Consider the following 16,068-nt stretch of genomic DNA (forward strand, 5'->3'; position numbering starts at 1 on the left):
TTTCATCACCACTTACTAGCCATGCTTTGCAGAGTTGTTATGAAACAAGCAATCAACTTAGACACTGAGAGACAATAAGGAAAAAAAGTCAGATAATCAGCTCTTGAGCAATGGAAAGTAGATTGAATACAAATTGTTTAACTCACAAAGCAAGTCTCCATTGAAGAAATCATTATTCACAATCATCTCCTGAAACCATCAATCAGTCCTCTTAATGACTTCTATCCAGCAATCCATTTAAACTTCTCAACTTTCGATTGTTAAAAACATTCAGTCGTTTCTAGTTGGGGAAGATAAATGGCTTCCTTTGAGTTCAATAGTTGAAGAGCCCCGAATTAGTTTATCCAGTTTAACTAAAGTCATCTATCAGCAACCATAAAATCTGTGAAGTCTGACAGTCGTTGTACATTTGCTAATGTAAGTCACTCTAACAGGATAAAATACCCCCTTATGTGTTTATATTTGCCCGTATCACCGAACTTTTCCCACTTTGGCTACTAAAGTTAAACCTTGAAATCGATTGCCGTAGTGAAAGTGAAAATAAGTATTTCTTTTAAATCAGAGACTGATTTAAAAGATTTTTTTGTTTGGGGTCTGGGGTGAGACAACAGTTTTGAATCCAAGCGTTTAAAGGAGATAGAAGTTTTAAATCATAAAAGCTTCGTTTTCCAAAAACAAACCTAGGTATTCTGAATGTGGTTTTACCATAAACTACAGCGCAGGGGAAAAAATGAAGGTTTTATTAGCAAGGGCCATTCTTGGTGGGCAGGAAGAAGCAGATGCCCTTAGAATAAGAAGAAGGAAAGGAAGGAAAAGCCAAAGTGAACCAGAGTTTGTTCGCTGTGTCTCTCTGCTACCATATCAAAACTTGGCGGGGCGGGCGGCAGTCAGATGGCCCCAGACAGATTAGAGGGAAGCTAAAAGCAGAAGGGACTTTAACCTAATTTCACATTTGAATATCTAGAAAGGGACTGAAAAGCAGAACACTTTTGTAGCCACATGGTGTGAGCACAACAGCACGGACATGGGAGCTCACAGTGTTTGTGCAAAGCAACCCCGGAAGCCCATGCTGCCTGTGCCATGTGCGCAGTAGAAGTGTTGCCAGTAGATGCAACCGGTGTCCAGGTTCTTTCCCATCCCAGAAAGAATTCAGAGACAAGACACAGAGGTTAATAAAGTAAAGTGAGGATTTATTAAGGGATGGATAGTGCACTCCCAAGGGGAGAGCGGGCAGGTGAGTGGCTGCCCGGAGTTTCTTTGGCAAGTTGGTTACATAGGGTGTAAAATGAATGGGCAGAATATTCATTGGGGGAGGGGAGGGGTTTGGGGTCTGATTCCCTGATTTTCATCCCAGCTCCACCTTCCTGAAGGGAGGAGGGATTTCTGTCGCTATTTGGTCTGGATCAGAAGTGTCATGATGTCGTTATGTGATGGTTACCTCTAATCTGCAAGGCTAATTTTATTGAAATGAGAGCATAATGAGTAAAAGGTTACATTAGGACACTGGAGATTCCTGCCTTTTTCCACCTTTCTTTGTTGGCTCCGGGCTGCTTATCACCCCCAGAGTTGTGACCACTGCTTTTCTTTCTCTGACCAGGTGCTTACATAATGTAGGGTTTCCTGTATTTGGCCTGTGTCCCTCCTTTCTTCCCAATTCCTGCCATGTGGCCTGTGTCCCATTTTCTCTGCTCATATCTAGCTATCTGCCTGCTCTAACAGAAGTTCAAGTTTCTCAAGAGTTCTTCTGGTGAATTTAAAGTTCCTGGATAGTCCCTAGACTTGACAGGGGCCGGACCCCACAGAGTGGAGAGCCCAGGCTCAGAACAAATTGGAGGATGTGGCTGAGATTCAATGAACCAGAGTCAGTGAGTTTACAACGTCTTTGCCCGGGAGGCTTGTCGGGGCTGGACCCTCGGGCTCTGACCCTGCTACGAACACAGCACAGGCAGAGGTAACTCAGCGATCAGGCAAGACTAATTACTTATCACCTGGAGTCAGGCAGGAACCCCCCCCAGAGCGCAAGTGTGGACCAGCAGCATCTTCCATTTCCCCCACGTGTGGGTGTCACCTAGGGAAGGAGGGGCCAAAAGAAAGCCCCGGGGGCAAGACTGGCCTTTGAGTTGACTCAGTAATTACCAGAATTATCTATTACTTGAACACTGAAACAGTTTCTTGTTTTGTTTAGTTGTTTTCCCTTATGAACAGGAATCAACATGGAGGACGGCTAAGTCAGTGATGGGACCTGAAGACAGCATTATTATTTTGCACATCTGAGCCTATGTGAAAATATTCAATTATTTTCAGGGACCCAGTTATATAAACAAACAAACAAACTGGTCAAAAGAAACAAAAAGCTCTAGTTGAAAAGACTGGCCTCAGTTTAGTAAGATAGCATATGAGACCTCAGTCCCAAAATAGTAAAAAATATATCAATCATTTTATTATCTTGGCCAAAAAAAATCAACTAGTCTTTTTTATTCCCTGTAGAAATTTTAAGTATTTTTTTTTACCATTATTTAATACTTGGAAATACAGATATCATTTATCTTTCACATCTTAGAATATAAAAGAGGTATATGAAAACAATCTTTATTTGATAGTGTTAATATCATGGTATAAGTCTAGAAAAGATTTAAAAATCTGTTTTTAATTGATAAATTAACTGTATTACTACGATTACTAAGGGATAAATTGACAATTTGACTTATTATCAATACTAGGAAGAAAGCATTTTCCTGTAGGAGTTCCAAAACTGTATCCAGAGTTAGTTAAAGTCATGACTTGGGTGTGTACCTGTTACTTAGTTATGGTTTGCTGGGCATACTAAAATATGGAAAATACTTTCTGTATTTTCACACACTAAATACTAAGAAGTCTGTGAAGTAAAAATGAAGATTAATAGATATTCTTCATACTGGAAATTAAACGGGCCCTAGTAAATTATTTTTGCTTATTATAATTTTGAAAAACATACTGAGATGGTTAGAGCTAACTTTTATTTTAAGCAAGAACATACAATTCATTTGTTCACAAGACAAGCTGAAATAAAAAGTAATATAACTACTTTTTTTAATGGAATTACAGATTGGATTGACAATGACTTTATGCAGCTAAATGAATGCATCGGATTATAACGTATTAAAATTATCTTCCCTATATTATGAACTGACATTCAAATCCAGAGATTTTATACATAAATAAAATTCCATGTGTTTAACAAAGTTTGTTTACTACCCATATATAGTCATTGTGAACATATTTGAGATGATCCCAACGTTTGTTCTTCCCTCAGTAAACACAGAGAATCACGACATATGAAGACAGTGTATAAGGGACATCAAATCAGCTTTGACCCCATTATTAAGAAATCCGTATAGAATTGGATTGAGACAGCAGGACGTCATGCCTAACAAGTGACAGATACAGTACACCAGCTTGAAGTGCCTGTTTGAAATCAAGTTGTCGTTGAAGTCAGTCACCACGTGGAAAAGGTGCAGCGGCATCCAGCTAACGGCAAACACTAAAATCAGGACGGTCAGTCTGTAGAAGACACTCCGAGATCGCTTTTTTATCCTCATGATAGAACGGGTGACTCTCATCTCAGGAACATCCGAGTTTTCTTCGGGTTTCACCTCGAAGCAGGTGGGGACCCCGGGCATGAACTTACTGGATGAAGGCAGCTGACTTTTCGCGGAGCCAGGGAGTTCTGGAAACGCCCGGGGCCGGTTCTCCTGGGGAGGTCTTGCCGGAGCCGGGCGCACGCACGCTTTCCTCTTGCTGTATCTCCTCCTGTGTTTTCTGATGAACGAATAGCTCCACTTGCGGCTGCTGGACAGCTTCACCTGAGCCCCGCTCTTTTTGGAGGGGTGAAGAGTTAAGTTGATCATCGCATTTTCTTCTAGCTTGTTTTCTTTGTGGGCCAGTCCACAGCTGATGCTCCGGCAGACACTGGTATGGCTCACAGTCAGACAAACTAGGGGCAGGATATACTGAACCAGCAATAAAGAGATAGTGAAAGCAATTCGGTAGGAATCCGACGGCCAGGACTCCACGCATAGGTACCGGCTGCTCAGCAAGGCGGTGCCAAACGTCTCCTGAAGTTCCACGAGGCTGTGAAACACTGGGAGGGGGGAACAAATCGCAAAACCTAGCGTCCAGACGGTGGCTATCAGGAAATAGCCATGGTTGGCTGTCAGATGATTAGACACAGGATGCTTTATCATATGATACCTGACAATGGCAATCGATATTAATATTAACGTGGAGACCAGAACCGTCACACACTGCAGGAAAGGCATAATGTGACACATGACTTTGCCAAACATCCACTGATCCAGCAAGACAGAGGTCAGCGTGAAGGGTGAGCAGAACAGCACAACCAGGATGTCGGAGAAGGCCAGATTCCCTATGAGGAAGTTGACCGTCGTCTTCTGATTTCGCTTTCTGATGAGGGCCATTAAAATAAGTAGATTCCCCAGAAAACCAAGAAGACTTACAAATGTATAGAGTCCGATCAGGAAGTACTGCAAGTCATCGACACTGCTTTTATAGTCGTCCCAGACTGGGAAATCCGAATTCCGAGTGCCAGCAGTATTGTTCTCTGCGGCAAGTGTCCTGTTATAAACATCCTTGAGTTCTGAATCCATATTAGACTCCTGCTGGAAATAGAAAGACATTAGTTGGCAACTTGAAAACAAATTACATGACTACTGTATATTAATCCACTAAGAAGAAAACAAAATTTCACAATCTGCTCCCATTACCTTATAAATCTCTTAAGAAAGTTTAGCGTTTTTTTCTTTTCTTTTCTTTTTTTCAGTAGAGGTACTGGGGATTGAACCGACCTTGCACATGCTAAGCACATGCTCTACTACTGAGATATACCCCCACCAGTTTAGTGAGATCTTTAACTGGCTCCAAGTATAGTGCAAATACCAGACACTGATATGGCCAATGATAAATACAGTAAGTTTAAATCTATCATCACCTCTATGGGGTGTGTTAACTTGTGTTAAAATAGTAGACTTCGTTTTTCAAATTGATGTAGAAATAATGTAAGGGAAGGAAAAGGCAAATGTGGGTAAGAACCCAAGATCTCTATAATAGCTAATTAAGAGTGATCTCTATTCAAGGTACCTGATACAAACTGTAGTCACATAATCTTACCTTAAACATTCCTTCATTCCTTCCTTTCCTGCTTCAATCAAGGTCACACTTAAAAGTCATCTGAGCTAAAGTGTTCCCAGGGCTCTTCAACTAGACATGATCTTTCGGAAGCCCCACTTTCTTCCATTTATAGCTGTCTGATGCCACATGACCCAATTCGCTTTGCACTGCAATTACAAGGCAAACCTGTCTCCCTTATTTATGTATAAGCAATGGAAAAGCAGAAACTGTCCCTTCTGCACTGTGGTATCTACCATAAAACACGGCCTGGTAACTTCACCATTCCAGGTGTTAAATAAATATTTATAAGAACATGAAAAATTCAAACAAAAAAGTATTTATGGGAAGATGAAAAGTTCAAACAGAAGTTTAGTATCCTAAATATATCCAATTCATGAGGTCTTCAGATTTGAGCCTCTCAAATACAGAAACGCTAACCCAGAACCTACATGTATACAGTAGGCACTAAATAAATGTTTATCAAGTGGTACTGCTGACTATGTGAACACAATCCTGGTGAGCAAAATCATCCCATGAGCAATTCTCAGTCCTCTGAGACTTGCAGACTATCATAAATTAAACCACTGACCAGCTCAGCTGGCTTCTGTTTTTTTTTAAGTTAAAAATTACCTGTTTGTCTTTTTATTTAAAAATTGAAAATAAATTTCAGCTTTAAAAAGACAGAATAAATTCATGTTGTTTAAGGAAAATATCATAGCATAACATTAAATGTAGCTGTGATATTGATATAAAAATCCCATAATAAGTGTTTTCATTTCAAGGAAATTAATACTGTAATATTATTAATGACACATACCACTACATATATAAGCGATCTGGCAGTATTGTCAAATGAAGGACAAAACTGCCTAGAATACACCAGTAAGCGGCAAAAGGGATGTCTCCTCCCCTTTAAAAAAGCAAGCACTTCCATTTTTTTTTTAACAATAACATCTTACAGAATACTCAGGACAGCAACAGTTAATTAATTCTGATGAATATACATCGTTATAGAGATCTTGAAATATAGAGAGTTTATAAAAAGCATTTTCCCTACATATTGATATATGTTTATCAACCTGTTTCTAAATCAATAGTTGGATAATTATACTTAAAATTGTAAAAATCCATATCTATTTACATTAATAGTAAACACTAGTATCTTTAATTTATAAGGGATGTCTAAGGGGGGAGGGTATAGCTCAGTGGTGGAGTGCATGCTTAGCATGCATGAGGTCAGGGGTTCGATCCCCCACACTTCCGTTCAGTAAAACAATAAGAATAATAAGTAAACCTAATTACCTCCTCCCCTAAAAAAAACCCCACAAATAAATAAATACACATAAGGAACTTGTAAGTCCTGCTCCAGTACATTTCTAAATAGAAAATTGTATTGTGTACATACATTCATCACAAATAACTTTAATTTCAAGTTTATATACAGCAATCTTCATACAGGATGATATAAGCATCGTTGCACCATGGGAAAACTTTAAAGTTTTAGTTTTCCATAACTTCTACACCTGAGTCTATGTTGACTGAATTTCTGAAAGCTAATTACATCCCTTTCGAGATAAATGAATTCAAGAGCTCAGGAACTTACTCATTTATTCTTAGACCCTAACCAATGATTTACACTGATGCAGCCTCAAGTTAAAAAGGAGAACTGGGGCAGAAGTCAGTCCACCTAGCTTGCTCACCATCCTATTTACATGAATCATGTGCACAGCCCATTTGTTACCATGATCCTGCGTCATCTTCTCTTGACTCACTTTTGGGAAACAATCCTTTTTCATTGTTCATAGGAGTTACTGATTGCCTCCCCTGACCAAGGTAGGAACAAGAAAGGACAAGAGAGAAACAGGCTAGTAGGTGCCATGATGGCTTGGCACTTTCTTGCCACATGTAACTGAAGGGTAACACCCCTTGAGAAGAAAATATTACTGTCTGAAGTCTGAAGTAAGGGGATACACAGCAGAGTTTGTGCTAATTAAAACAGTATGGTTTTGAGTCGAAAATTCAGAGTACCTTCAATGTCTCTGGTTTGTCCTCTGTGAGACTCCAATGGAGAGAAGGGGAAATGACTTAATTATGTTCATGATACTAACGCTGCCTAACAGAGTGCTCTATACATGTGGAGGCTAAGTAAATGTGTGTTGCTGATCATTTTAGAAGAGTAGTTTAATTTTCTTAGCTTTAAAGTAACAGAAATGAATCATCCTGGGAAAATGGGCAAATTTAGGATAGACCATGACTATATGGGTATATATGTATATATATATATATGTGTCTGTTTACATATACATATATATTAGAACCACTGAAATTAGACAAGGTTTCAAATGGCCCCAAAAAGAAATGAAGAGCACCTACATAGGCAACTGTGACAATTTAGCACTTTAAAATTCTATTTTATTTAAAAATTTTTTTAATGGAAGTCCTAGGGATTGAACCCAGGACCTTGTGTATGCTAAGCATGAACTCTACCACTGAACTATTCCCATGGCCCTAGCACTGCAGCATTTTAAATTATAGGTATTTCTCATTCTATAGTGCTTTATTTTATTCCACTTATTGTGTGTGTGTGTGTGTGTATATATATATATATATATATATATATATATTTTTTTTTTTTTTAACAAATTGACAACCCTGCAGAGAGCAAGTTTATCGTTACCATTTTTCCAACAGCACGTGCTCACTTTGTGTCTCTGTCACACTTTGGTAATGCTCTCAGTATTTCAAATTGTTCATTATTATTTTATTTGTTATGGTGCTCTGTGATCAGTGACCTTTGATGTACTACTGTAATTGCTTTGGGGGCACCATGGACTGCAGCCACATGGGCAACTTAATCCATATATGTCATGCATCCTCACTGCTCCATTGACCTGCCATTCCCCATCTCTCTTCCTGTCCTCAGGCCTCCCTATTCCTTGAGACACAATATTGAAATTAAGCCAATTAATAACCCTACAGTGGCCTCTAAGAGTTCAAGTGAAAGGAAGAGTCACACGTCTCTCACTTTAATCCAAAAGCTAAAAACGATTAAGCTTAGGAGGGCACATTGGAAGCTGAGATAGGCCAAAAGCTAGGGCTCTTGAACCAAACAGTTGAAGCTGTGAATGCAAAGGAAACATTCTTGAAGAAAACTGACAATGCTATTCCAGAGAACACACAGTGATAGGAAAGCAAACAGCCTTTTCACTGAGATGGAGAAAGTGTGAGTGGTCTGGGTAGAAGATCCAATCAGTCATAACATTCCCTTAAGCCAAAGCCTAACCGAGAGCAAGGCCCCAACTCCCTTCCACTCTACGAAGGCAGAGAGAGCTGAGGAAGCTGCAGAAGAGAAGTCTGAAGCTGGCAGAGGTTGGTTCATGAGGTTCAAGGTAAGAAGCTGTCTCCATGATGTGAATATGCAAGGCGAGGCAGCCAGTGGTGATGCAGAAGCTGCAAGTTATCCAGGAGATCTAGCTAATTCATGAAGGTAGCTACGCTCAACAAGATCTTCAGTGTAAGCAAAACGATCTTCCACTGGAAGAAGATGCGCTCTAGGACTTTCATAGCTGGAGAGGAGAAGTCAATGCCTGGCTTCCAAGCTTCAAAGGACGGGCTGACCCTTTTGTAGGGGCTAATGCAGCTGGTGACTTTAAGTTGAGCCAGTGCTCATTTACCACCTGAAAATCCTAGGGCCAATCAGAATGATGCTAAATTTACCCTGCTTAGGCTCTGTACATGGAATACCAAAGCCTAGATGACAGACAGCACGGTTTACTAAATGTTTTAGGCCCACTATGGAGATCTATTGTTTAGGAAAAAAAAAAATAAGATTACTTTCAAAATATGACTGCTCACTGACAATGCACTTGGTCACTCAAGAGCTCTGACAGAGACGTAGATTACCGTCGTGTCCTTGCCTGCTAACACAGCATCCATTCTGCAGCCCGTGAAAGAAGGAGTGATTTTGATTTTCAAGTCTTAATACATGTTTCATAAGCTGCAGCTGTCGCAGATAGTGATTCCTTGGGTGGATCTGGGCAAAGTCAATTGAAAACCTTCTGGAAAGGATTCCCCATTCTAGATGCCATTAAGAACATTTGTGATTCATGGGAAGAGGTCAAAATATCAACATGAATGAGAGTTTGGAAGAAGTTGATTTCAACCCACGTGGATGACACTGAGGGGTTCAAGAGTTCGGTGGTGGAAGTCACTGCAGATGTGGTGGAAATAGCAAGAGAACTTGAATTAGAAGTGGAGCCCAAAGATGTGACTGAATGGCTGCCATCTCATGATAAAACTTTAATGGATGAGGAGTTGTTTCTTATAGAAGAGCAAAGAAAGTGGTTTCCTGAGATGGACTCTACTCTTGGTGACGATGCTGTGAAGACTGTGAAATGACATCAGAGGATTTAGAATATTCCATCAACTTAGTTGATAAAACAGCATCAGGGTCTGCAAGGCTCCAATTTTGAAAAAGTTTCTAAATGTGGGTAAAATGCCATCAAACAGCATTGCATGCTACAGAGAAATCATTCCCGAAAGGAAGAGTCAATCAATGTAGCAAACTTCACTGTTGTTCTTATTGTAAGAAATTGCTTTAGCTGCCCAGCTTACAGCAACCACCACCCTCATCAGTTAGCAGCCACCAACACCAAAGCAAGACCCTCTACCAGCAAAAAGATTACCCTCGCTGAGGGCTCAGATGATGGTTAGCACTTTTTAGCAACAAAGTGTTTTAACATTAAGGTGTGTACATTGTTTTCTTTAGACATAAATGCTATTGCACACTTAACCGACCACAGTCTAGAGTAAACAGACTTTTATATGCACTGGGAAACCCAAAATTTACATGACTCACTTTATTGCGATGGTCTGGAACCGAACATGTAATATCTCTGAGGTCTGCCCGTCAGTATCTTCACTGATAAAGGCTCATACAGCAACATAAAACTGAAATAGCAAAAAATATTTACGACATGTCTTTTATTGAAAGGACAAAGAAGCACATCAGATTGCAGAGTTGGTCGCTAATACTTTTCTATGATGAAATATGCACATAATATATTGAATTCATTAAATTATAAAGACCACTGCCCTGTTAGTAAGCAGATGAAGGAAATGCCATCCTGAGTATTCACTGGATACAGGAAAAACTGAGGGCAAGGAGTCTTTCCTTCCCTAAAAAAATGCTAATTTATACATAATTTTAAAGGGGGAGCTCCCTTCGTTAATGAATAGCTAAGAAAGATCAGTGGTCCCTTCCTTTATTCATTCAACGTACATTTATTGAACATCTAATATGCCAAGTGTTGGTCAGGCTCCGGTGGAGTAAAGATAACTAACACAAGGTACCGTGTGAGGAATATTCTAAGAGATTAATTCAAGGTTCCCAGTGAGTAATTACCAACTGCAAGTGCCTGGGAAATTGAAGTCTCTAGGTGGATGATGGTGAATGAATGAATGAATGAATGAACGGCATTCTCCTGATGGTCTTGTTTCATGAACTCTGGAATTGTTGCCGAATACCACGAATACTTACTCGGACTTATTGATAGATTGATATCATTTTCCCCTTATGCTTTTGTCTCACCTAACATTCATTTATTCATTTAATATTCATTCCTTCATTTTACTTGGACATGACTACATAGTTAACCTTTCCCTGTTCTTTCACTAGCCCCACTCGGCCCCATCTACAAACAACACCTAATATCCCGTGCTCTGCACTGAAGGAGCAGTCTGTCAGTCTGCTCAGATGAATGACTTCTTACAACCAAATAATGGATATTGCAAATAAAGGGGGAGTGGTAAGGAGGGAACGCTAAGTTGTTTCTTTAAAATTGCCTCCTTGTAGCCAGCCAGCATTTTATACATTAAGAAAATTCTGTCCACTAAGATCCAAGTCTTCTGTTCTCTTAAATCGAAAAATCTATGGTAGAGGAATAACTTTAAAATGAAAGAAAAAAAAGCGCAAAGGATTTCTTTCCCTAAACTTACCCCTTCACTTCCTTTTTTCCTGAAAAGCACAAAAAGCAAGCCTATAGAGGAAATGTAAATCTCTTTAATGATTATCTGCTTTTCAACACGTGTTATAATGAACGTTGCACAATTTTAAGCCACCTAAATATTTTATATATAACAAATGTTAAATGTAAACTTCTCTTCATCTCAGATCATTAGAGAAATTCTGAAATATAGCTAAAGAGAGAATGTTTTAAAAAATGAACTGCTATTTTAGAAGTCTGACACTGACTATGTGAAACCTTTGTGGTGCCTAATTACCAGATTTTGATCTTCTTTTTTAGATCTAGTTTTAACCCCCACCCCCACCCATCAGAATTCCCAGGCTGAAACATCAAACTTTAATCCTCTGATTAAAAAGTGGAAAAAAAAGTTATTGGTCAAATTGTGGAGAGTCTTTAAAAAGATTGTAAAGACATTGTAATTTTTTCATATTAAAATGTTTTATAAAAATTGATCTATATGTGACACCAAGACAAATGAAATCCTGTAAATAGACTTTAAATATGTTAAGTAGATAGCTGTTGAAAAGAATAATGGAAGAAACTACTGCATGAACTCAAAGGATACTGCAAGACTGAGCTTGTATATTGAAACAAGGTCTCTTTCTCTGTTAGGCTCATTTCCTGCCTTATGAAAATGCACATCTTCCTTCTCAAAAATGATGCTCATCACACAAAAGAATAAAATACAGGTATTTTTTTTTTCTCCTCTAACCATGATAAAATAGCAACCATTGCCTACTTTGCCGTGATCCCGGAACAATGGCGAGATTCCACGTTCTCAAATATTCCCATGATTTATTTTAAAGCCAGAATCTGCCAAAATTTGAATCGGAAAGATAAATACAGCTCCGCTCTGCCGATAACCACGCCAGCACGCGCCACCCTCTCTTCTCGTTTCTAACAGCAGAGTTGCTCTTCCCTTGAGAAATCTGAAATTTAAAAATTGCATTTGGGCTGCAAATTCTGCTGAGAGCGCCTTAGGCGATTTCCGCCGTCTACCGTCAAGTCTTTGGGCTTCGATCCAACACGGTGGTTGGGTTCCTTTAAAAGGCAACCGAAAGGTCCGCAAGCTCGGGGATAAATTCCCGGTTTCGGAATTCGCGGCGCAGGGCTGTGTCACGGCGGCACCTGGTCCCGGAGCGGAGACCGGGTAGCGGCGGGCGGCGAGGCAGGTGGCCGGCGCCCCAGGACCCCCCGGGGACCCCGCGGGGACCCCGGCCCCGAGCGCTGCAGAGCCGCCCGGAGTTCGCCCTCCCAGCGGGCTGCATCCTCCCCGGCTCCGGCCGGACCCCCGACACTCTCCTCCCGCTCGGCCCTGCCCGCCCACCCGGGGGGACGCCTGCCCCTCGCCGGCGCCCCGCCAGCTCCCTCCGCGCCTGAGAGTCGCCCGTTCCCCCGCCGGGACCCCCGCCCCCACCCACGGCCCTTCCCGTACCTCGGGGCGCCCCGGCTCCCGGGATCCCGGCCGCTTCTGCGCTCGGCGGCGGCGGGGACCCGGACGGGGGGCGCCCGGCACGTGACTGAGCCCGCGGGGACCCGGGACCCCGCTCCCCGAGCCCGGCGCGGGGCGCCCCCTACCTTCGGGTGGGCCAAGGAGGGGCGGGGGCCTCTGGCACCCGGTCTCCCAGGCCGGGCCCGCCGAGGCCGCGTGGGCCGGGCGCGCAGGGAAGTCAGGGTGCGGAGCCGGCGTGGTCGCGGTGCGCGCGGAGCCCGGGCGCCCCCAGAAAGCTTCAGGGCTCAGGTTTTCTCTTTGTTCGGGGAATAAAAAAGATGATAATAATAAAAACCCCAACCAAAGCAGAGTACTGCTCTTTCTCGCACCTTTTGTAGCGAGGCGGGGAGGCGTCCGGGCAGGGGTCGGCCTGCGCCGGCGGGGACGCGGGGACGCGGGGGCGCGGAGACGCCCGGGCGAACGGGGACCGGGTTCCTCCCGGCGCCGCGGGGACGAGGCGTGGGCGCGGGGCGGGCGGGGAGGGAGCGGAGCCCACGCTTCTCCCCGCTGCGCGGCGGTGAAAGAGGACGGGGGTGAAAAGAGGTTAGAAAAACAAAACAAACAAAACTTGTCCTCCCGTTTCTTCTCAACGTGATTTCCATCCCCAGTGCCTCCAAGTATGTATTGCACACATATGCCTTATCTTCAGTTACCAGTTGTCAGGTACTTCAGGCCACGCACGCACACACACACACAGATTAGGGAGAGGTCCATATGTGTTTGACCATAGCAGAGACCGGAAAACGGTGTATTTATTGTGCATTTTACAACTGAAAACGGTTATGTGACAGTCCCAGTATCGCATGTATGGGGACAAGTGCCAGTCCCGTAAGATTGGCCTGTATCCCTTGGGAGCAAGGCTACTTGTAAATGTAATTTCTGGGGGCAGCAAACACTAGCTGTTATCCCGGAGGTCAGAGAAAAATTCTTGTGGCCTTTTCCTGCTAAATGTTAGCATTTGATACTCAGGGGATCCGTCTAGATTGTTATTGTATCAGCCGAAGGGCCATCCGAGAGCTCTTAGACCCAGTGCGTCCTCCTTGGCCGTGTTAACGATAGGCAGTGTGAACAGGCCCACGGGGTTCTGCAGTGAGTGAGGACCAGGTGGAAGCGCCAAGCAGGGGAGCCTGGAGAGGAAACAAAAGCTTGGTTGGGAGACTTTCTTCACTCCAGCATCTGTGCAGTGAGGTACCACCCATGACCACAGGAACTCCTAGCCTCCCATCCCTGCAGTTACAGCAGACGCCTCCTTCCAGTACCATTGGACGTAAAACAGCTTCCAGATGAACCCTACTGTGACGACTGTCCACGAGTGGGGGAAATGTCCCCCGTCCCTGTCTTGAGTTCTTGGGGCTGGAGTAATAAGAAAGTTGGCACAAGACACATTAACAGGAGAAATAGAAACACATTTTGATTACACACAAAGAGGTCTCATAGAAATGGGACTTAGGAAGTCGGTCAATGAGGCAACTTTTACACTTTCTAGACAAAGAAGGAATACATTTGTGAGGATTTGATGGGACAAAGGAACTTAGGTTTTGGTTTAGTAAGGAGTCTAAACAGAGTTTGGGCTTGGGATAGTAAATTAAAGAAGTAACAAGGCTTGTTTGTAAGCCTTGCAGCAAAGCTTCTCTGTCCAAACTCCCTATCTCTGGCAGTAAAGGTGTCCTACCTCCACATGCAGGGAGTGCGCCTTTCACGTGGGAGATTTATTCTCTGTTTTCTGGGAGACAGAGCGGGAGGGTCAGAGTTTCTCTCTTGCACTGGTCATTTCTTAAGTAACTTTAATTTTAAATAATCAATATGCCACTGTGGCATATTTTGAAGCCCACCCTGAGACCCAACACCATCTTCCAAAAAAAAAAAAAAAAAAAAAAAAAAAGGAAAAAAGTAGTTTATGCTATAAACTTTTGTATATTAGAAATACAGATGAATTGTATTTTTCACTTTTCTACAAAATAGGCTTTTTTTTCTTTTGATGGAATGAATCTTTAGGTTGAAGCAACTATCATTATTAGAGTAAAAATAAAAGAACAACATGTTTTTGAGATGAAGATTTTGGTTAACCCACCCTTTTCCTTCTCACCACACACACAAATGTGCAAGTTTCAAAAAGGAAGTCAGAATTTCTTCTTTAAAGACACATTTGGTGCACATGGAGTGAACACATTATTAGAAATCCTTTTTTTGAAGAAATTGTCAATTTGAAAATTCCAACAATGTGCCGCACAAACAGGAAAATATCAGGACAAGTATGTTTTTCCCTTCAAATTTCCCAAGAGGGATTCAAGACTAATCACCATCACTCTGCAGGACATGATAGAGTAATTTTGTTTCTGTCTGAGGGAGTAACATTTTAGCAGAGGGAGAACAACCTCTGGGAAGAGAACTAGTAATGTCCACCCCTGTCCTATGTTTTTTTTTTTTTTTTTTTTCCCCACTCACTATTCAGAAAATGCTCAGTTGGGAAATTAAGTTGGATTTCATCTGTGTTACAAAATTAAACTGGCTATTTCCCAGTTCTCATGTTTCTTTAACAGTTATGGAAGAAACCATATCTATAAAGGTAAAAGTTAAAATTACTGAGGACTCCTAAGACAAATTATTGAATGATAAAACACTCTCCAGACAATGTGTGGGGCGACATTTCTCTGAGGAAACTCTGCTGTTTTTGTCAAAGTAACTGCTACATTTTAGTAATGACTACCATCTGGGAAAGACAGTTACTAAAGCGCTTTGATATCTTCTCAAATGATACATGATCTTGATATGTTAGTTATAGGAATAGTGGGAGTAAATAAACTAAAGAAAATACTATTATTTGTTGCACTTTTTTCTCTGACAATTTTTGTTATATTCATTAAGAGTAAACGTTTCTTTGTCCACTGTTTCTGTCATGGTAAGTTTAAATCTTTAATTCTTAAATGGTATGGAAAGGGCCATTTTTATATGTTAAAAATACTTTTCTGATGCTCATTGCTGCATTGATTTCTTTGAATAGTAATAGTTTGTCACATAATCAATATTTAGGCTTAAGGAACTAACTTACAATTGTGAGATGCATGTATTTTTTAAAATAACAAAAGCTATTAAAAAAAAAAGATAACTCAAAGTATTCGAATGCATAGAGTCATTTTCCCAGAGATTAATGTTCATTTTGAGGAGCTGAGGGGGATCTATAAACATTTCACTGCCTTTTTCTGACCAGCACCGTGCTACTTAAGCAAAATTTTATCTTTCTTTTTGATGCGCTAATGATTACATCATTAAATATAGAGCAGTGAATGATTCCAGAGGGAACGTACAGTTCTTTTAATTTTTTATGTTAAAAATATATATACACTTATGTGCAATACACACGTATATAGTTAGACAATCACGTAC

The 16,068-nt window shown here is 41.4% G+C and overlaps 1 protein-coding gene across 7 annotated transcripts; it reads right to left on the minus strand.

The window, feature by feature from the left end:
- Positions 1–2,979: 2,979 nt before the first annotated feature.
- NPY5R (neuropeptide Y receptor Y5) lies at positions 2,980–13,115 on the minus strand. Of its 7 annotated transcripts, none has more exons than XM_032465661.1 (4): positions 12,771–13,115; positions 11,932–12,121; positions 10,025–10,116; positions 2,980–4,655 (listed from the first exon to the last, which is right to left on the minus strand). In XM_032465661.1, the coding sequence occupies exon 4, from the start codon at positions 4,644–4,646 to the stop codon at positions 3,306–3,308; it is 1,341 nt and encodes a 446-aa protein (XP_032321552.1). In that variant the 5' UTR covers positions 4,647–4,655; positions 10,025–10,116; positions 11,932–12,121; positions 12,771–13,115; the 3' UTR covers positions 2,980–3,305. The 7 variants fall into 7 exon arrangements, with proteins under 7 accessions (XP_032321552.1, XP_032321557.1, XP_032321568.1 ...); XM_032465666.1 differs by having other exon boundaries at positions 2,980–4,658; XM_032465677.1 differs by lacking the exon at positions 11,932–12,121.
- Positions 13,116–16,068: the final 2,953 nt, after the last annotated feature.

This window comes from Camelus ferus, chromosome 2 (genome assembly GCF_009834535.1).
Source record: "Camelus ferus isolate YT-003-E chromosome 2, BCGSAC_Cfer_1.0, whole genome shotgun sequence".
NCBI classification, from domain to species: Eukaryota; Metazoa; Chordata; class Mammalia; order Artiodactyla; family Camelidae; genus Camelus; species Camelus ferus.

What these genes read in the sequence shown, in the direction of transcription:
- NPY5R (XM_032465677.1), bottom strand. Translation starts at nt 4,646, where the DNA reads ATGGATTCAGAACTCAAGGATGTTTATAACAGGACACTTGCCGCAGAG.